The sequence below is a fragment of the Vanacampus margaritifer genome, chromosome 1 (assembly GCF_051991255.1).
Source record: "Vanacampus margaritifer isolate UIUO_Vmar chromosome 1, RoL_Vmar_1.0, whole genome shotgun sequence".
NCBI lineage: Eukaryota > Metazoa > Chordata > Actinopteri > Syngnathiformes > Syngnathidae > Vanacampus > Vanacampus margaritifer.
This window is the reverse complement of record NC_135432.1, coordinates 7,682,161-7,704,233: the sequence shown is the minus strand read 5'-3', so window position 1 is coordinate 7,704,233 and position 22,073 is coordinate 7,682,161. Positions and strand designations below refer to the sequence as shown.

The window sequence follows — 22,073 nt, the reverse complement described above, 5'->3', positions numbered from 1 at the left end:
TTTAAATGTTGCTATATAGTGTAATTTTAACCTCTGGATGTTTTTGTTGTATACATTTTAGGACCCCAGGAGGAGCAACCATTTTGTGGATGCTAACTGGGGTTCCTAATGAAGAATAAAGAATAAAGGCATGATATTCATCAAAAATAAGGCAAAAATGTTATTCCTAAAAATTATGTTTAATATCGTAAGCCCTGTAGCACTGTGCACAATTTGAACATTAACACTGATCTTAAATTTACAAAAAAAAAAATTAACTACTTGAATAAAGATTCAATTAAAACATATTGCACATAATTGTTTAATAAAAATACAGAACTAATTGTTTGAAAACAAAGATTAAATGTAATGCACTTAAAATTGAAATACAACTGAACTGTACTTAAATGTACCATTTAATTAGAACTATTATCAACCAATATTTGCAACCATTGCTCATTTATATTTTGCAGGCCAAACTATCCCAGGTTTATTTGCATCACAATTTGTAACATTAGCTTGCTTCCATAAAAACAAGTAATGCTAGTTTGATCATACTTTATTTTCAATGATATGCTCTATTAGAAAGGTATGTGCTTGCACATACACAAAGTAACTCACCTGTTCATATTTGCTTTATTTGAACTGTACAGCATTTAAAGTCAAAATAAATCCTCTTTGACAGCCTGGGATTCTGTCAATCATCAAGCTGACAAAGTAACGCCACACCACGCTTGATCCAGTGCTGTGGACGCTTGGCGGTGGGCAACAACATCGAAATGACAAAATTGGTGGAATGTCCTGTTGTGGACAAGGTGCCCCTCCTCTCGCTGGTCTTGTAGAGAGGAGAAACGTAGCAACTGTCAGATTCATCTGGAATGTCTTGTGCTGCATGGTGGAGAAAGGGAGGCAAATAAAATGACGACTGACAAAAAAAAATGCCTGTTTTGTCATTTTGCATACGTACTGGGTTTTATCCAGATAATGGGCATCGTGTCAAATAGGATTTTGGGATACTGCTCCACTAAAACTCCTCTGATGATGGCAACAACACAATTGGATTTTGAAGGTTACTTTTCAATTGGACAACTTGCACTTCAAATGATGATCATTCATGTAAAAGACCCTTATGTGGTCACCTTTCTTTGTCCCATCGAGCCCCATCAAGAAACAATCCATTAATGTAGACACCATCTTCTGGGGGCGTGGCTGACTGTTCAATTGGTAGAACCTGATGGATTGAATCACAACATCACACATGGAATAGCTAAAATAAGTCTTTATGCTCATGACTGACTGTTGGAAAAGTGTGTGTTGACCTCAAAATCAAAGCCCAACAGGTCAATTGGAACATTGTATTTCCTGGCATAATTCTGCGTAGCTCCCGTTAGGAAGGCCTGGGTGAAAAAGAATCCCGACAGCCAGAACACACTGGGCTTCCCGAAGTCGAACCAATCCTATGGGCACACAGAATTCATGTGAAATGGACAGGACATCCTAATGGTCGAGACCGTTGTGACTCACCTGCAAAAACTTGAGCCTTGTGAGAAAGTCATTAATGTAGCTGCCCAGGGGCTTGAGGCTCGGGTACGAGCGCTTGGCCCATTGCTCTGGAACCTTGCCCACTGCCAAACTATTTGCAATTCCCTCAAGCTCTGCATCCATCACCACTAAACCCTTGAGGGCCTTTAGCAAGTTCTGAAGACTCACACGGATGGTACTACAAAGCCTGAGAAGCAAAAACAGGTCAGATGAGGTTGTTGACTCCACATCAAATTCTATACAAAGTGTGTTAGTCCATACGTGTTGTAGCGCTCCATTTCCTGGACAAGCACAGTGTTCATACTCTCCTTGTAGAGCACCGGGTACTTATTGAGCGATACTTCGATGTCAAAATTATTTGGAAGCTGATGAGATTAAATAAACACCATTATTACTTATAATATGTATGGCATAGTCTACAACAAGTCAAGTCTACATCCACTCCATTAAAAAATCTAGTTTCATAACAAGATGCGCCTCAACTCAGTCTGTCAGTGGCAAACCAGTACAACACATTGAAATGGACAAATGAAAATATATGATCCGATCCATCATACCTTAGTGAGGATGTCACTGGCTATGTCGTACAATGCATTGTCACTCCCAGAGCTACCCCCTCCCTTAGAGCCTCCTCCCTGGGTGAGAAGCAGCGAATCAAACAACACCTTGGTCTGCTGCAGGTCCTTGGAAATGTCCACGTTTTCGTGCATCCCAAATATTTCTGGGTGCTGGGTGAGTGGAAGCTCCTGGTATGTCACAAAAGGTTTTGTTACGCTGTTGAAAGTCTCACAAACCAACTACTGATGACATTTATGATATAATGTTTTACCCTAATAAATCGAAGATAATCGTCATAGGAAGATTTAGGAGGGGCAACATATTCACCGCTAGGTGAAAAAGGAAAAGAAGGTTTATCCACAACATCTCTGTTGTAGAAGTCGGCCAACATGGTGTTCAGGAGACGCCGATCCCAGTTGTCAGTTACGCGTCCACCATAGTTGCACTCTCCGGTCAGATAAGTTATGGCCTCGAAGGGCACCTCATCGTATTGATTGATAAACAACTATAGAGGAAGACAGAGGACATACATGCCTTAGGATGCATGTGATGGGAGCAATTTTATGAGTGATAATGATTACCTGGAGCTGTCTGATACTTATGTGAAGGTCAGTCTCATTGAAGCCATAAGGAATGTTCCAGCCAAGTGGGCCAAACTTCCTTCTCTCCTGAACAAGTGCATGGAAGAAGCACAGGCCATACAGGAGCTTTTCCCAGACCTAACAGCCAATCCAGTTGAATTGATGTAAGAAATAAACCTGAATATACTCCATTGTGGTCAAATCATATCAGAACCCCCTAACTCACCAGTTCTTTATTTGTGCAGTTATTGAAGAAGTTTTGGTCACAAACAGGATCTGACATGTACGACTGCAGTATGTTTAGTCGCAATCCTGTCGGGGGCTCATTTGTCATTTTCACTCCATTCTGCAGAAGGGTCACTGGAAACTGGTTTCAGAGAGGAGGCAGCTTCAGGGCCCAAACTAGGTAAAGCCAAACTGTTGTACAAATTGGCATACAGATCATCAGGTTGCACTTTACCTTGGGCGAAGGGTAGCTTGTGAGCCAAAGTCGGAAGTCTTCGTGGCATGTTGCAGGAGTAAAGTCTTCGCAGATCTTCTCCAGGGTGGACATCCAGGACACAGCCAGATGGCAGTTCTGCAAACACACCCATGTCCCATTCTGCATGGCGCTGGATATCATTTTGGAAGCAATGGGTCCTTGGCCCTGCCCCAGAGAAATTGACTGGAAATTGTTCCCTCCCATCTCCTTGTCAGTTGCGAACTTCAATAAGCCTGTGAAGCGTTAATGTATCATGAATCTTTGAGTGTCAGCACGACATGACCTTTCAAAAGTCAAGTGCAGAACCTACTAGCCATGGGATCAGCACCAGGAGAAAGCACAAACACTAGTGGGATGGTGGCGTTGGAGTCATTGTAGCTCTTGCTTAGGTCAAAGGGAGGAGGCTGAACAAAATTTTTCCCTATCTTAACTATGACATAATTGGTTACAGCGGGCACAATCTTGTCAGGCCTGAGACAACGGACAATGATCATCTTCTGCAGTTCATTGAGTTTATTATCCCAGGGTGAGGGCAAAGGAACAATGCTAGGTTCTTTGCTGTCAAAAATAGGCTGGAAAAGTTCTGGGGTTGCAATGAAAGCGTCTCTGTGGAATAAACACAATTAATGTGAAACCGTTTCAAAAATGTTGAATAATATTCTTACTCAAAGCCAATAGAACTGAAATAAAAATGAATATGAATCATTTTCTCACTTGACTCCTTTTAGGCCAGGAAGCTCATTGGCTCTACAAATCTCATCCCAGCTCTTATCTTGGAGCCATCTGGGATCAGGATTAGCAAGCGTGTTCTGCAGGCCCACACCTCCCGTCATCAAGAAGAGCAAGTCTGTGTACTCAATCTCATCTTTAGCTCTGATGGAAATGTCAGTATTTGTTTTATTGGTACCAGGCAAAAGAATGAACCAACTGAGTCTGTTCTCATCCCTATAATGTTTGTGACACTCACAGAAGCAGATTGCAGCAGAGGATGAAGGAGAAGAGAAGTTTATCCTTCTCAAACAGAGAGCGACAGACATTGCAGAACAAGTTATAGGTGAAGTAGTCCACCAGGTACATGACCCTCTTTTCCAGAATCTTGGACTTTTTACTAAATAAAAACAGGAGAGGTTTTTCAGTGCAGCACACTCCAATTGCTTGACATGTAAGCATTGTGAAATCTGAGCATCAACTGGCAATAGAAAAAGGCTCATAAGTGTTATCAGTATGATCCTATTGCACTCATTACCGAGTAAAGATTGTGTGCATCACTGACCTGTCTTGGATCGAGTTTATATAGAGGTTGACAAACCAGGTGAGAGAATATTGATACATTGGGTCGATGTTGGTCAGGTCAGCAATGGTGAAGAACAGGACAGACGAGTGCTTGGCAATAGACCTGTAACACTCTCGAGACTCGGCTATCATGATCTCAGTCTCCTCTGCAATCTGGCAAATTCATTGAGACATTGCAGTCAAAGAATAGAATCATCACATCAGTAACAGAGATCGCTTATGTTGAGCCTTGTACTTGCCTTTTGTTTTTTTGTAATTTCATTGGACATGATCTTTGCAGAGTCTAGGACTTGAATGGCACTCTCATCCTCCAGAATATTTCCCTCCGAGGATGAAAGTGTTTCAAGGATCTTGTCCTCAGTTTCCTTTAACTGCCTGTTATTTGCAGCTGACTGTAGGATGAGAGCATTTCTCTCTTCCTCAAGCTCTGGCCTGCAAAGCAAACGAAGAAGAACAAAGCTTGCATAAAAAGACCAAAGATTTGAGTGAATGTTCAGTCAAATATGTCGTACCTTTCCTTGGCAACCACAATCCCCAGCAGCTGGTCCTCTAAGCCCTCTGGGGTGATCATGAAATTGAGCAAAGACACCTTGGTGGCCAGCTCTGGTAGATAATGAGGGTTCCTCAGCTTTGTGGTGATGTAGAAGCGGAATTCTCGGGAGTACTCAATTATGCTCTCCCCCAGTTTTATACATTCCACGCCACCTGGGTGAAACAAGCATGACGACAGTTATCATTTTGACATGAAGTTTTCAATCTCGGGTGGCCTTTTTGCCAGAATGCCCCATTTTTGGCACCTTGTTTGAAGGTTTGTTTGAGGAGAAGAGGTTCCAGAGAGGGGTCCAGTTCTTCTCCTACATTTTCGAGTAGCAAAGGGCTTCCAAACTGAATACAGTTTTCCAAGGTTCTCATGTAGTCATCATCCGTTAATTTGATAATGTGCAGCTTGTTCTCTTTCTCTGAATTTTTCACCCACTTGTTGGCTTGACCTTGAGGGTCAATCATCAGGGGCCTGTAAGAGCATGGCAACATGAGGACAGTCCTGGGACTGAATGAGTAAATGTTTCACAATACCATAAAGGCAGAGAAATTATGTTTGTACTCTTCCTTCCGACTGGCTTTGTAATTGACTGAAGTTAGCGGTGGTGCGGAATGCAGCCATTGAATTGCCTTAGTCTGTGTAAAGCTTCTCACCATCGACGTGAATTACTGGTAATGACACCATTGTCAATCGAGAAAGAGTCAGTAGGAAGGCCGGCGATGTTCCATGCCCTAATCTTAATGGGATCCCCCAGGGTCTTACTGAGAGAGAAGTCGTCAGATGATGGAATGCTCTTAGACTAGAGAGATAAAGTAAAATGATGAGAACATACATGTTAGAAATGGAAGAGAAATACTTTGTTTGCCAACAAAGGAATTCAAAGACTTACTTGACACAATTTGATCCACTGACTGATGCAGTCCTGTCTGAAGTTAGCAGTGAAAGCACCCAGGTAGGCCATGACACCAGCAGAGATAAGGACATCTCCGGTAAGGTTGTCGTATGTGTTTTGCAGATCATCAGCAGCCTTGGACCATCTGAAAAAAAAGACGTTTACTTCTTGGTAATTGCTGTAATCATACTGCAAAAATAATGTTGAGCCTTTCATGACCTTGTTTTCTCCCCACTCAGACCACCGATAAGTTTCTCAGCTCTCTCCAACTTCTGTTGACACAAATCCCTCTGGGCTTCTAGCTTGGCTTTTTCCTCTGTCTTCTCCTCAGATGTTTTTTTTAGGTCAGCCAAACGGTCCTCAACCTCCTTTAGTTTGACTCGCTTCTCTGATAGCTCGGCCATAGCAGCAGCCAGGGTCGCCTGAGCCTCTGCTTGTTTGCCCTTTTTGGGAGCCACAATCTAAAAACACAGAGGCGAGTATGCCTGGATGCACAAGTTTCATTTCATTGTTTTGCGCAAAAGGAACAAAGTCACACCTTTACCACCCTGTCATAGGACTCCATTGCTTTGATCCACTTGCAAAGGCCCTCTGCTGCTGAAGAGGCTTTTGCCACCTTAGCAGGGCTGAAGTCAGGATTAGTCATGTAGGTAGCACGGATCTTTTGCATTGATTCCTCCTGTAATAAAGAAAACGGAAAGATGAACTGAAGGTATCTTCTCAACGCATTGCAAAAAGACAGTTTATTGAAACTCACAGGAATATTGTCCTTATCATATTCTTTAAGATCCCTTAAAAAGTTCATGTCACCTAGCAGCTTCTTGCTTGGACCCCAGTAGTCCAAGACCTAAGCAATTAAGAAAATTTAATGGTAAAACAAATGCCACTTTGATACTTACATGCAAACGCGTTTTCTTTCCCATTGGAAATTCATTTTCATTGCGACAAACCTTTTTTCCAGACCCAGCAGGATCTGCCACCTTATCTGGAGGCATTCCCTTCATTACACACACAGCTGACATCACCAGCTTCACTCCAGCGGGAGGGTTTTTCATGGACTTCACAACCGTGATGTCAGCAGGCTGCAACCAAGACGATAACTGAAGGTCAAAGAGAAAGTCACAAGCAAGGTTGAAGCTGTTCCGGTCACGATTCTCACTTTTAAGGTGTTCAAAGCTGCGATTGCTTCCTCCAAGGCAGGGATGGCCTCAGCCAATTCACTATCACACTCGTCTTTAAGAGCTTGAGCCTCAGCAGCTTGAACAGATGTGGCCTCCTCCTCAACACGCACAAGTTTACTTGTTGCTTCCACCTCAATAGACTCCACTGCGATTACCTGCGTGTCATCACAGTAGGCTTTGCATAATTGTGTCAATTTTTATAAAACAGAATTGATGCTAGTTCATCTCATCACCTTCATCATTCTATCATTTTCCACCTGTGCCTCTTCCAATTTGGGCTGTAAGTCTACCAGCTCCAGTTTCATCTCACCAACCTTCAGAGGTACAATGTTAAAAAAAAAATGTTTTAAACCCTTACACATTTGTGATAAAAATAAAGAATCAAATCAAATAGTAGCATATATCATGTACTTGCGACTCAGCAAAGGCTAGTTTTTCCAGACCATTGGTGTATCTCCTCTTTGCCTTCATGACAGTATCTCTTTTCTTTGTGAGGAGCTGACTGAAAGCTGCCATGAGCTCCAGATAGGATGTGGGTGTAACATAATTATGGCGACCTAGCTCAGAAAGGAATCTGCAAAAGAAATGGTACAGCCCGAAGCCAATATACTGCATAAACTCTTATTTTTAATCGTCATGTTATACATACCTCTCTGAAAGCTGAGTGGCAGAAGTATGAAAGATTTTGCAAATAGGTATGACTTCCTTCCTTTCGTCTTCTTTCATCTCCAACTGCTTCAGGAAAGAGTTGGCTACCCGCTCAAGAGCCTCCTCCGGCCATGGCTGTCAAGGTGAAGGGAAAATAACCATGGTTTGATATGTCCTCATGTAACCTCTTATATAAGGATATGTTGTTGTCCTGAACTGTTGTAACGAATCCAGGTGCCCAACAATTTGTAAATAAAGGGCGGAATCAGCCTGGGAACTCTTCCTTGTTTATACTACAGCCTTCGCTGTTTCGCAAAACATGTTTTCGAAAGTGTCTGAGAAAGGGCTTGGCTAGCCCGGTTTCTCACGCTAACGAATAAAAGACGGAGCGGCACACGGTCCGGACAGAGTCAGCTGTGTAATACGTACGATTGCCCAGCCGTTTTGCAGCTCGTTCTACCCGGACCGTGGGCTCTCCGGTCTAGTGTCAAGGTAAGCGCTGTTGATGATCATATTATGCTGCTTAACGTTGTAGTGTATTGATTGCTGTTTGCGGGGAATAAAAGGCACCATTATTCTAGCAAATCGAGTTGTAATTATTGCTGTTTGCGGGGAATAAAAGGTACAATTATTCTAGCACAGCACAGGTGTTGATTACTGTTTGCGGGGAATACAACATATGATTATTCTAGCACAGTCCAGGTGTAGATTGCTGTTTGCGGGGAATAAAAGGCACAATTATTCTAGCGCAGTAAATCAGTCTCTGTGTATTCATTGTTACCGCCAATCACTCACGATCCTACATAAAAATATAAAGGTGAAGTAGTGTTTTCCACAAAACACAAGGTGCAGGTAAAAATGTGTCAATTTGCCAACAAACATTCACTACTTTCTACATTTGTTTACCATGACTTGTTTCAAATAAAAACTCCAGTTGGTCATGCATATTTAGTACCTGAAACCAGTTAATGGTGCAGCAGTTAATAAGGGACGGAAACTGGCGCAAGCGATTGCGAAAGGCGTCACCAATAGGACTGAAAGCCACAACGATGTGCATGTACTCCTTGCAGCGTGCCACAAAATAGTTGAACAGAGTTAAAGAGCTCAACTCTAAACTCTTATTCTTCCTTTGGGCAATAGGACGCAATGTCTGGAAATGGGAAGAGAATGAGATTACATGAATAAATGGTGATGTAGACAAGAACCACATTCCAGCAATTACGTAGTACTGAGGAGTAGAAAGTACTTTAATTCACGTCAAACCTCAATGATATCCTGTTTCTCATCTGTAGCAAACAGATTAGGCACCTCTCCTGTGTTCAGGACACTGTTTACATCTTCGAGAAAAGCCTCATCTTTGATCTGAGCATCAGTGATCAGAAAAACGATTCTTTGACCCTTCACTCCTGCATCCCTGAGCAGTTTCTGTAATATCAAATTCAATTGTGCTATATCAGAGAGCAAACCTCAAAAGGAAAATAAATAAATAATGCGCCAACCTTGAGGTCATCTCTCCACTCAACCATTCCGTAGCTCTTTGAGATCTCAGGCTGGAAAAGATTCATCTTGGCGATGAACGTGGCCAAACGAGTGATGGACTGGCGTCCGCTGCCTCCCACTCCTACTAGGAGGGCGTTTCCTCCTGGCTGCTTCAACACGCGGCTTATACGGGACAGGTGCTCCAAAACATAGCTACATCAGACATAATGTCTTGAAAATGCAATGTCACCAACATTTCATTAATTTATCAAAATATGTTTTAAAAAGAAGAGTACTTAAAAACACTAATGAATGCTGTAGTTTTTTTTTTACGATTATACTTTACCGAAAGATGACGAGATTCATGCGGCTCTTGTTCATCTGGTTGTATTCAACAAGACATGATTCCACCACCTCAGCAAAGCTTTCTACAGAGTGCACCTCGGCATACAAGCGATCCTCAATATCGAGGTCGGGTTGCATGTAGTCGCCAAACAATAGATTCTGCATGTCTTGCTCGACCAACTGACAAAAAACATCCCAAATTAAAATTGCTTTCAACCTTACGTCATTTTTAGAAACATCACCAATTTTGATCTTAGACATCATAAATAGACAGGTCTGAGCAACCCAAATCTAAATTCACAATCAGAACAGCAAAAAACAAAAGCCAACGTACTGTTGGGCCTTGTCTCAGGTGATCAAACACCTGTTTAAAGGCTTCATTGAAGTGATCTTTGAGGATCTTGGTCATCAGCTGATAGAACCACGCTCGGTCTTTGTCATCCACCAGACGGTCATAAAAGACACGGAAGACCTCATGGACAAACAGGCGAATCATAGTCCGTTTGTTCTCCAGAGATTTGCTCTTCACAAGCAGGCATCCTTGTATAACACGCGAGAAGTCCCGCAGATTAAAAGTGTAATGAGACTTGGCTGGTGTCGGAAGCAAGTTCTCCATGGCTTGCTTGTAGACCTTTGGAAAAACATTAAGAAAACTCAAGTATTGGAAAAACAAGTGCTAGTTGACAGAAATGTGAGTGTATTGGTCATATCCGGAGGACTCACTTCCATGGTTGCTGTCACCGTTTGGCTGCCGATAGTAAAATATTCCGGTGGAAATTCATTGTTTTTTAGATAGAATGTGACCATAATGGAGAAGATGCGAACCATGGTCTCATCACTGAAAGAATTGATGCCAAAAATGTTGAAGTGGCGTAGGAAGCGAGACGTCACAGCATTCCTCCCCCCACCAGGAGGACCCATGGCAGTAATGATCTGGATGTCAACTAATTTGATACCGGACGTATCCTTCAGGTCATACCTGCCAGAAAATCATTGATTACTCAAGCAGTACATTCTGTTTTCTTCTATTCAATGTCCTTCTTTGTTTGGTGTTGAGGTGGCAATGGCTCATACCACTTCCTGTGATCCATAAACTGTCGAAGAAGCTCCACGGGAGGCTGAGCTCCAAACTGTTCCAGTGCCGGCATATTCACATCATCTACGAATATGAGGTATTTCTTTCCCATGGGAGGGCCAAACACACCTTTCCGTCTCTTATCTAATTTGGCCATGATGATGTTCTGCAAAACACAAAAGGTAAAGAATTAGGCCAGTCAAAGTTGCAAGAACATTCATATTCATCAGTGGCTCCAACTGACCTGTGTTTGGTTGGCAGTGGTGCGGGCTGAAAAATTGATTGAGAGGGGTAAAAAGAGGTCTTTGTCCAGACCGTTCATCAACTTCTCCATTACATACACTGACTTTCCAGTGCCAGTAGGGCCAGCCAACAGCAAAGGCCTGAGCAGAGAAAGCAATGTTAAAACAATTAACACAATTGGACAAATTCCTACCCTTCATATATGTCTGTGACAATACAAACATACTCACATTCCATAGGTGATGCAAATGTCCATTAGGAAGGTGTAGCGAACAGAGTCAATGGTCGGAACAATGATGTCCTGAACTTTGGTGTTTTTATCCCCGAGGTTGACATTTTTGATGGCATCGTTCCAGTGAACCCATTTGCCTTTTCCTTTAAACTGAACAAGATATTAGATTAGACTTCACAAGAGTGTTTATACATTTATAAAGATTTAAAAGACAAAAGCTTCCTAATGATGTAATTCAGTGGTACCTCGTAGAAATAGTCATACACCAGGCCTTTCTCATCCACTGGGCACTCCCATTTGCCCACAATATCAGGAACTGGATGATCTGCTAATTTTCCATCTTCTATAACCCTGATGAACTCACTAAACCTCTCCTTGCTGTTTGAATCACAACTGCCACCCACAGACCAAACCAGCGAGAAGGAAAAGGCTGCCTACAAAACCAAATTACACAACCAGTGTACAAAAGTCAATAGAAATATATGTCAAGCAAATATGCCCTTCAGGCCATTTTTGCTAATTTATAACCAATATTGTGACAAATCATAAATATTTGTACCATGATCCAGGTGCGAATAGTTTTAGCGTTTTTCTCTCTCTTGAGTGGTTCCATTAGCAGCATCTCAAACAGTCTACATAAGGACACAGAAGTGTTCCAGTTGGTTGTGGGCACAACTTCCTGTTAACAAAAAGGTAATGACATGACAATATTCCCTTTGTTGCAAACTAGTGAAAAATTCCTTTGGCCTTTGGGTTTTGTTAGTCCATGGTTTGGTAATACTTACTCTACAGTGTTTACGCACTATCCTGAAGGCAGGTGGCAGCAGCCAGTGAAAGAGTCCTAGCAGCAGATTGCTATGGTCAGGACTTTGCAAAACCTCAGGAAGTGTGTTCATCCAGGAGAGAACTAAAGGCTCCCAGCCCAATTGAGATGGTTCCATGTAGATCATACCACATCGACTGACTGTGGCAGGCTGCCATTAGAAAGACACATTTTCAAAAGGATGCCATCGTTACATCAGATTTAGCATGAAATGCTAATTCACAATCGACAGTTTAAATAAACATATTTAGGAGTTATTCAATCACTCCAAACTTACAGAGGCTTGTGAGAGATCCATGCATTCAAAAATTAGACTCATCTGATTGGACATCTGAATAATTTCTCCACTCATCAGACACAACTATAACGTAAAAAAAGAAAAGAAAGATGATACAGATAATAAATCGCTATTTAAAACATACACCCAAACATGATTTATGTATATATATATATATATATATATATATATATATACCTTTTTGTTGTCATCCAGCACAGTGTTCATACTTTCAATCCATAATGTATCTATGGGTCCGTCAAACACCACCCATTTACGCTCTGGTGTTTCAGCCGACGCATACTCACGAAATGTGTTGGCTACAACCCCGTCTGTCCACTACAACAACAAAAAAAAGACAAGCAGACAATAAGAGCTTTATAAAAAAAAATGTGTGCATTGAATACATGACGAGACAAGGTGCAGGCCCACCTCGTGAGAAACAAGATCAAACTGTCCAAAGAGTTGTCCCATGGTGATTGCCTTTGGATTCAATGTCCTAAAGATGACCTTTTCTTCCTCTCCGTAGCATTTTTCATTCATCAGAATCAGTGTGTCAGCAAGAACATGGAGCACTTTGGTCTTCCCCGAAAATGACTCACCCACTAGCATGAACCTGAAGCATAAAATTTGGAACTTGCAATGTCTTGTTGATCCGAGTTATGGGACATACGTACAGTACTTTTCTAGTCCAAAATATGAAATAATTATAATTATAATCGTTCAAGTGAGGTAACCTGGAATTTTAAAAGTAGCATACCCATGCCGGACTATCATCATCTCATATGTCTGGATCATCTTTCCTAAGAAGGTCTGGGTTGACTGTACATTGTGCTTTTTACAGCACTCTGTAGCAACTTCTAAAAACAACTTCAGAAGACAAGACCATGTATTATATTGCAGTTTATGATATACTGTATATGAATCTGCATGGGACAAGACAAAAATAAGTAAGACACTCATATAGCTTACCTTATAATCAGCCTCAGGAAGGGAGATGCCGGGGAACAAATCGCTGGTGATTCCATTGAACAGTGGAATATCATGTGAAAGAAACTTAGGCTCGTTAACATCTTTTATAGATCTCAGAAGCTAAACGTTAACACAGAAAATGAAATTAGTGAAATAGAACAAAGATGTTTGGACAAAATAGAAACCGATGGTTGTCTAAATCTCAGCACAAGTACCAGTATGTCCTCATTTTCGTCTGGATATTTGAGCTTGAGGTTTCCTGCAGCCACAAGTACAGCTTTGACAGCCCTCATGCCATAATCGTAATGGAACTGGGAGGAAAGCTGCTCTGAACACAGCCTGTAAGTCATTGCAATCTTGACTGACAAAGGCTTGGCATTGAGGAATCCATATGAATAGAGAGAGATCTCTGCTATCAGAGCATAGTTGGGGACCATCATGGTTACTGTTCGAAACAACACCTGAGAAACATAAAAGAACACCACCATGTTGAGATAAATAGAAAAACGCAAGTTGTGATCAAATTACGATGATTAATTTCACAGCCACGTGATACTAAATCTAAATACACATTTTCTGATACACCATTTGGGAAAAAACGCCTATGTGTATTAATTGATTAAGTAAGAAGACCTTCAGGTTGTCAGGGAGTTCAGAGCGGCCTGCGTAACCAGGATTCATTGTGATGGACACAAAGCAGTTGGGGTTAAGTTTGAGCATGGTTCCTTCAAAGTCAAAGTACTCCAAGTCCATCTCAATAGCCCTCTGGATGCAGAGGACTTGCTGGGCCACTACGGACAAGACCTCAAGCTCAATACGATTGAATTCATCAAAGCAAGCCCACGCTCCAGAAGAAGCCAATCCTTTGAAAAACTGAGAAAATGCAGAAGAACACAAAGAGCTTTGTTAGAAGTAGAAATCATGAATCGGATATGACATTTGTCTGTTACTTTGCCCATAGCAAGATAATCCAGTCCATCAGAACAGTTGAAGACCACACATTGCACAGCTAATGCTTTAGCTAGATCCTTGGTGGTTTCTGTCTTTCCAGTTCCAGCGGGACCCTCGGGTGCCCCACCCAAATTGAGGTAAAAGGCACCAATCTGTGAACACAGGGAGGGAACTTCAGACGGGAACTAAAACAATTATTGAAATACAAAATCAAGAAACACTCCTAATCACTGTTGTGTATACCAGAGTTCTGTAGCATCTGTCAGTCAGTGGGGTGATGACCAGTCGCGGAGAATTCCCCAGATACTCATAGGCATACTTAACATCACAGTTCATGATGCGAACTCGAACATCCCCGTTGCTCCAGTAGTAACGAAGCTGTGCTAACCATCGGAAGTCACTTTCATTTTCTATGCCTATAAATAATGCATGTAAATAGGCTTGTATTTTCTTAGAACAGAGTAGTGGAAAAAGAGTAACAGCATAGTGCCATTGACGTACCGTGCTCAATGAGCTCCATAACCACATCCCTGGCATGGACATCAATTGTCACCAGTGCTCCTAAAGTAATTCGTGTTTGTTTTGGTAGTGCCCCTCTCACCAAGCCCACAATTTCATTCAGCTGTACCTGGAGTTTCTGGAAGTAGTTTTTCACACCCTGTAGAGGCATTCAAAGACATCATTACCCATTTTAGTGAAATGAAGGTGTCACTAAATCAAATAAGTTGCTCAGAAGTCAGACCAATTGATGATAATTTGTGAAGGTAAAGTATTATTTCATCAACTTTCTTTTCTGGAAACCTTACTCACTTCAGTCCCTGACCTGATGGCTTCATGCACTTCTAGTGTCCAGAACATTTGTGAGGTACATATTACCACCTGCCCGGGCCAATCCTTCACCCACTGGTTCCGCGGGGTTTCAGCATAGGCCTGTCAAGACAACAATTCTAATACAACTGACTTGTTGCTTGCCTTCACTCAACCCCCCAAAAAAACAACTCTGACCTGTGTGTGTGTTTTTATTTTGAGTTAAGTCATCTCACCGTTCTGGAGCGATCCACTACATTTCTGACACTGCGAATCATCAAGTCTTCCACCTGTATCAACCACTTCTCCACTGCTCCTTTGGTCTCAGCTGTGGAGATGAGTTGGATTAGCTCAACACGCTCCCCTTCACTGCTGTACATGGCCTGGGTAAAACAGTCAGCCTTTAAGTACAGACCATCAACCAACTGTACTGTTTCCATGTACTGTTGCAAGCACACTGTGAATGCCTACCTGGATATCAAGGTTTGGTAGGAAGTCCAGCTTGGCAATACCTTCAAAACACTTCCTCAGATGGGGCTGTACACGCAGTGGATCCTTGGTCTCAGAAAGAATTTCCAGCATTTCATCATTGGACAAAAAGAAGAACCTGGGTGGTGATAGATATTATAACATTTTTAATACTTCATTTTATTTTATTAACCATTGTTACACATTATTAACATTTTAATTCTTTATATTAACCTTGCCGAAATGTTTTGTGTCCTGTGCAGAGCAGATGGTGTTGACTTCGTATAGGCTGACCTTAAGCTGGGACATACTATTTAGTCTAAAAAAGTTCCTTCTCAGCGCTTTGTGCGAAAACACATTTGGTCCTTGAGAACAGAATCTGTTTTGAACACCCACACTTGACTCTGTTTTCGCCATCGCTCACGGAAAAGTACCAGAGAGTATGTTTTGTCTACAAATGAAAGAGAGGAGGCCTTTTTAACTAAAAAGAAACAGTTGTGCACGCGGAAGAGCTACATTTGACGCTCTGAATCCCACCTGTTTAAGTGATGAATTAGAGGCTGTTATTTGTCCAGAGATTCTCTGTTTTTTATTAAATCATTTTTGCAAAGGTGTATTTTTCTTACATTAAATCTATCTTCATTTTTGGAACACGCAAAGAGGACATAATAATTTTATTCCTCTTTCAGTGGCAAGCAGCAATGCCAACATTATTGTTTACATTTGGGATTCACAAAGAAAGAAAGAAAATGATGTTGTTTTGTTCACCTTGGAAAAAATAGACGCTTTTTCTCCAGGTAGTTATTTAGTCCTTTCATAATTGTGTCTAAGTGGCAGTTTGACTCTTGTAACTTCTCTAGTAGCCCAGGCATTGAGGTTGCCTCCAGAAGCTAGTAGAAGACAATTTCATGACTATTAATAGATCACTGGTTATCAGCAGGTTGCATTGTAATCATATAACTTATGTTGCCAATCACCTTTGAGTCCTTAACACAGTGCCTCATAACCTCCTTCCAGTTTTTGTCAACAATTTGGAAGAGTCGTCCTTCTTCTGGAATCTGCTGCATGATGTCGGCAGAACAAAATATGGGTTCAAGGTAAAGCCATTGTGCCTGCACCTTCAGCCACTCATCAATGGTTTCCTGGATACGAAGAAGACGCTCCTCCCAAATCTAAATCACCAGTTTGGGGAAAGCCATTTACAAGAGTCTTTACTGTACATATTGTCATTATACTGTGTGTGTTTTGTAACCTTGATCTCTTTCTCAAGGGGCTTTATATACGGTGAGCTCTTCATTGTCTGAGTTTTCACAATCTGGTCATCTAGCATTGCCTGAATTTCATCCAAAGCAGTCAGGATGGACACGCCAGTGTCTCTGTAAGGCTGATGCTGGAGAGAAACACCATCCCAAGCAGTCACCATGCTTTTCATGGCTTTCTCCATGGAAAACTCCTATATGGATGCATTAAGGAGGATATGTGTTATGAAACCGATTGGTGGGTCTTTTGGAGTTTGTTTTTAGCACAAGTTCTTTAAAAAAAAAAAAAAAAACTGAAGAATCCTTACTTTACTAGCTGAAGCACTGATCGATTCGAACCTTTCCAGGTAAGGAGTCAAGTTTTGTTTGAGAACTTTGCGCAGTGTCGTACCAGCGTCAGGAGTGAGATCATACCCAACGATCTGTGACATTTGCTTCCAGTGGCGATCTCGGATGCCCGGATTACACAGGACCGAGACTAAAGGGATGTGCTTCTATAATATGATAAACATTTGCAGTTAGAAAGCATGATCATGAAACTTTATGAACACCTTCAAATAAACGGTACACTGGATACCTTGAACTCTTTGACCTGCTCTAATACAGTGGAGCACAAGACTGAAGGACTGTCATCCGTGTTTGTATCTTCTCCAACGCGTCGTCTTTTGGACAATCCAGTTGTTTTTTTAGTATCCTGTATATTCATGCTCTTTTTCTGCTGGAAGTGCTTCAACATCTTGAAGATATCCCTGAAGAATTCGTCTACTTTGACCTCCATTCCCTCGCCATCTAGGTCAGCAAAAGAACCGTCCATCCAGCTATTCCCAGAGAGAATATTAGAGTTTATATACCGAAAACAAATCACAAAATGTAACCTACGACTGAAGGCAGACCTGCTCTTTGCACGTTGCCACTTTAGGAGGAGTCCAAACAACTTGTGGTACTGTTCAACACTGTCTCTGATGATATCCACTTCTGGGTAAGACGTTTGGTCCCACTGATGAAACACTTCGTCTTTGTGGATGTCAATGATTGTTTCCTCAGCCTCCTGAAGAAGGTTCTGAACTGTCCTGACTTCTGTCAAGTACTAGCAAAATAATTATTGTTTAAATATAGTTGAAATGCCAAAACCTGCAAATGACCAGACCGTTATCAAATCTATAGGTATTATACTTCTCTCCATGGGGATTGTTAACATTGTTAACATTTTTACTGTTTCAATTTATATTCTAACTGTTTTGAATTTAGTTATAGCTGTGTAGATGTAGGTGTAATTATGTCAACTCAATATAGCTTGATGCATAATGCTTTTGTTCTCTTTTGTTATCTTTGTTCTCTTGCCTGGAAAAGAGAAAGTTAATAAGTTTATTTTATTTATCTAAAGGAGTATAGTTTGATCAAGTTTAAAAGAGTTTCTGTTCGTCAGTAATCCGGTCTAAAAGTTCAAGGACGAGCTAGGATACTGCTGTTGAAGTCTAATCAGATTTTTGCACCTGCAAGAACTCTGCGAAGGGAGGGGAGAAGCGATTTCCTGTGAACACTGTTTTTGTATAAATGTGCCGTGTGCTCCATTAGGAGAACACACATTTGGACAGATCACTGTTTGGGTGAATTCATTTGTGTTATCAGAAAATTTCTCAATAAACCTTGCAAGGAACCTCTTCACAAGAATCTCAACTTTGATTTATTTAAACACGCAAAAGAGAACAAAAATACATGTTCTCTAACGGGATCGATATTTGGGTCAGTTCATTTGTCAAACCTAGCACCAATGTGGAGCAAACATGATCCACAATACCTGCTGCATCATATCGAGCTCAGAGCAGTGAGGGAACTCGTCAACCCTTCGCTCCAACTTGGCCAGATGAACTGTGACCCTTTCTCTTTTAGCAAGCATCTCCTTCTCCCCTTTGCTCTTGGCCTCCTGCAAAACCTGAAAACACACATCTCCATTCTATGAACATACTTGAAAAGAACATCTTGGATCAATGACCGCATTACCTCATCGCTGAGTTTAAACACCTCTTGGATTTTCAGTGGCCACGTAAAGACAGTTGAATTGAGTTTGAGATCTTCCGGTTCAAATATGTGGACATCTAAGAGGTAGCTCAGCCTGCTGTGGGTTTTCTGACGGATAAGAGCCACAGTATTAGAAGATCTGACTCAATAAATCAAGAAGCTTTTGGGATTGTAAAATCAGTTACACATCTGTGAATTATACCTTTATCTTTTCATGAAGAAGCGCAATACTCTGTGTCTTAGTAGTTTCAATGTAGTTAATAATTTTGGCCATGTCATCTGCAGTCTCAGGCACATTCAAAGCATTTCCTCGGATGGTTTCAAAATCTGAGATGATCCTTCCAAAAGAAACAAAAAAGTTCCATGTTTAAAGAAGCCCTATTCAACATGGAGGAACACGTTCCACTTAAAATGCAAGACTCACTGTAGATTTTGTTCTGTGTGTTTAGTTTTCATGTTGCTGATGAGTATTTCAGCAAGAGCTTCAGCTTTTTTAGACAGTCCCTGGTTCAGCTCCTCACAAGACATTTGGACCATTGGAAAGTGAACCTTTGCTGGGAGGTTGCCAAGCTTCCTTGACAAGTCACGGAACTCCTCTACTTGCTGCAAAGATCGCACACCAATATTCATCAGCAAGCAGTTGTCCAGAACACTTGTGAAGTTGTGCATTCTCACCTTAATATATTCAGCAAATGAGTGAGTTTGTCCCACAAAGGTCTCAACTCGTGTCTGAGCAGTTCCATCGACTAACCAGTCATAGTTGTCAACTACAAAATAATATAGTATGTTAGAAAAGCACGGACTAAAAATAATTAGGTGGCTGATGAAATGATTTGAAATTGTGTTTCCATCACCGTAATTCTGAAAGTATCGATCGGGTTCTTCTAGATGCTTGCGCACGGTTGCCGATACAGTGAAATGAGCCCAAGCAAGCGTGTGATCAGGGGCCTTGGCATCCACAAACACAGATGTGGATTCTGCCAGCCATGACTGAACCGTCTGCACTTTCTATGGATCGAAAGCGTCTCTAAATAAATACACTTCAATATGCAGATTGGGGCGGGGGGGGGGGGGGGATTTGGCACAAAACGATCTGTTACACGTGAGCTCACCTGCAGAGTATTTGTAATGCCGTTAAGAATTTCAAAAACATCTGCTTCAAGTTCCAGTAAGGTGGGGTATATTCCCATCTGTTCGTCATGAAATGTCAGGGTCATATGAAAGATGGGTAAGAAGTGGTAGTTGTCCGGATGGAACGGGAAGACAAACCCCTCCACGCTCCTTTGAAGCAGAGCTTTCAGCTGGGAATTAATCGGAAAAGACAAATCAAATTGAAATTTGTCATGAAGGAGAAAACGACCGTGTCAATGAATCAAATAAAAATGTAAGGCTGAAGACAAAAATAACTCAAAAGAGCAATGTTGAATTATGGACAGCGGCAGAACTCCACCTGATTGGAGATGAGGGTGCAGGCGCAGTCAAAGAAGGACTCCATGACATCTTCTTTAACTGAACCCAGTGTTTTTGGACTTGTTAATAAATTGATGACTTTGGGGAACCAGGTATTCATGATTTGTTCCTCTGCTGTCTCACATTCTACAGCCAGGTCTTTATGCAACTCCTTGCCATCAACGGGTCCCAAAGCCCTGCACAGCAATAATGTCCAACTTTGTCCAACAGCACGAGTACTTGCTTATTTGACGTTCTTTGCATTTACATACCGATATCCTCTAAGATCCACCAAGGCCATTGAAGAAAAGGTGGCCTGTCCAATTTCAAGAATCATTTGCATTACGGGATGCAAAATGTGCAAATTTACCCTCATCAGCTTCCGGTTTGTGATAAAGCTCTCACGTCGTGATTTAGAAAATTCAAGAATACTACAAAAGAAAATCAATTTTACTAAGGCCGCATAAAAACTCCGTTGATGACTGTTTATTCATTGAGGACAAATCGTATGCGGCCAGAAAACACTCACTCAGGTGGAAGAGACGTCTGTTTTTCCGGAAGAGGTTCTTCACATTGTGGCTCCTTCAGGAATGTGTCCACTTAAATGAACGCATGTAGTGTTTTCAGAAAGTGTAGGAGTACAGCACACACACACACACACTGCTAATTGTCAATACCTGTATGTTTGATGATAACATCGTGGAAGTTGTCGCTGACTTCTGTAAGGAGCTGATTTAGGAGTTTGTTTTTCTGAGGGCTGTCTTTAAGTTGAGGGGGGATTGAACCGTCGATGGTGTCCAACCACTCCTGCGGGATGGGAATGACTGGCCGACTTTCTACGCACTGCCTCAAGAATAAGTAATTCATCTGCATACACAAAAATAGACGTCTCAATTTTTTTTAGAATGAGTGCATAATACTCCACAACTGGAATTTGCTTTCAAAAAGTCAACCAACTCACCCTGTGCTTCCGATCCTCACTTTGCATCTGTAAAGCAAATGTTGACATATAACACATTAAATGGCTTTTTTTCCCTTAATGTTGATGATTTGTGATAGTTGTGCGAACATTAGTTTGAGAATCCTGCAAGGATATCGTCTTACACTTAGAGAGAGTTGAGGTTCCGGTGATGGGCTGCGCACAACTCGCCCCCTCTCTTTGTTCTGTTTGTAAGCTTCCACTGCTTGGGACGCGGCCATACAGCTGCCACTTTGCAGGAAGCCAATTGGCCTGCAAAAATGATTGACAGTCTGTGTGCAGCACAATGAATCTTTGTACATTCGTGTATCTGTATTTAAATGTTTTTTTTCCTCTCTGTGTGTGTGTGTGTGCGTGCGTGCGTGCCTTTGCTATAGTGCTAATACTAAAGTTACTCAAAGTATACCAAAAGAAAAAGTCCAAATGTGTTTTCAAATATTTGGCCAATGAAAATGATTCTGGCATTCAGATTGTTGCATGTTAAAATTAAGGGAAAGAATGAAGTAAAAATATGTTGTGACTGTACTTTTCAGGTACTTGAGTATATTTTCCAGATATAATTGCTTGTTGTTGTTGTTTTTTTGTTTTTTTTTAACTTTTACGGCCTACATTTTAAAACAGATATCTACTACTGTGCACTTTCTACTGTTTTTCAAAATAGACTCGTCACTTTTTAAGTAACCTCTGCTGTATGATGACACGGTGTGAAAAATTACAGTAAATAATGATATTTATTATATTGCCCATCCATGGTCTTATTTAAACAGCTATTTGATGTTTTCAGCTCCAATGATGATGTGTGTTAAATATGTTGCACATTGTGCCAGCCAAACAATCACCAAATTCAACCAGTCATCTATTCCCAGTCTAAAAAACAACAACAAAACTTTTTATAAAAGTTTTTTTTTTTTTATCGTTAGATAATGTGGCTGTTATTTAAATTGTTATTATGGGAATATGTGTTATGGGAATATGTTAAAAAAAAAAAATAAAATAAAA

At 41.2% G+C, this 22,073-nt stretch overlaps 1 protein-coding gene across 1 annotated transcript; it reads right to left on the bottom strand.

Annotated features, from left to right (window-relative positions):
- Nucleotides 1-449: 449 nt before the first annotated feature.
- On the bottom strand, nucleotides 450-21,077 carry LOC144060015 (dynein axonemal heavy chain 12-like). Its single transcript, XM_077579103.1, has 71 exons — nucleotides 21,057-21,077; nucleotides 20,773-20,962; nucleotides 20,625-20,694; nucleotides 20,368-20,526; nucleotides 20,097-20,292; nucleotides 19,759-19,947; nucleotides 19,501-19,654; nucleotides 19,322-19,413; nucleotides 19,071-19,249; nucleotides 18,849-18,984; nucleotides 18,629-18,754; nucleotides 18,426-18,560; nucleotides 17,521-17,714; nucleotides 17,205-17,445; nucleotides 16,936-17,121; nucleotides 16,621-16,821; nucleotides 16,346-16,540; nucleotides 16,137-16,258; nucleotides 15,372-15,507; nucleotides 15,137-15,283; nucleotides 14,904-15,023; nucleotides 14,595-14,751; nucleotides 14,337-14,509; nucleotides 14,093-14,245; nucleotides 13,776-14,015; nucleotides 13,358-13,603; nucleotides 13,143-13,262; nucleotides 12,931-13,040; nucleotides 12,603-12,786; nucleotides 12,369-12,509; nucleotides 12,171-12,254; nucleotides 11,856-12,044; nucleotides 11,630-11,749; nucleotides 11,316-11,504; nucleotides 11,069-11,220; nucleotides 10,840-10,978; nucleotides 10,595-10,761; nucleotides 10,244-10,499; nucleotides 9,855-10,151; nucleotides 9,522-9,700; nucleotides 9,196-9,388; nucleotides 8,960-9,121; nucleotides 8,652-8,846; nucleotides 7,698-7,831; nucleotides 7,460-7,622; nucleotides 7,282-7,362; nucleotides 7,027-7,203; nucleotides 6,818-6,949; nucleotides 6,625-6,714; nucleotides 6,406-6,546; nucleotides 6,087-6,328; nucleotides 5,865-6,012; nucleotides 5,629-5,774; nucleotides 5,232-5,446; nucleotides 4,947-5,139; nucleotides 4,674-4,866; nucleotides 4,415-4,587; nucleotides 4,109-4,249; nucleotides 3,856-4,014; nucleotides 3,452-3,747; nucleotides 3,121-3,374; nucleotides 2,887-3,027; nucleotides 2,661-2,798; nucleotides 2,351-2,584; nucleotides 2,079-2,267; nucleotides 1,783-1,886; nucleotides 1,504-1,708; nucleotides 1,299-1,436; nucleotides 1,119-1,210; nucleotides 947-1,014; nucleotides 450-867 (listed from the first exon to the last, which is right to left on the bottom strand). The coding sequence occupies exons 2-71, from the start codon at nucleotides 20,960-20,962 to the stop codon at nucleotides 677-679; spliced, it is 11,592 nt and encodes a 3,863-aa protein (XP_077435229.1). The 5' UTR covers nucleotides 21,057-21,077; the 3' UTR covers nucleotides 450-676.
- Nucleotides 21,078-22,073: the final 996 nt, after the last annotated feature.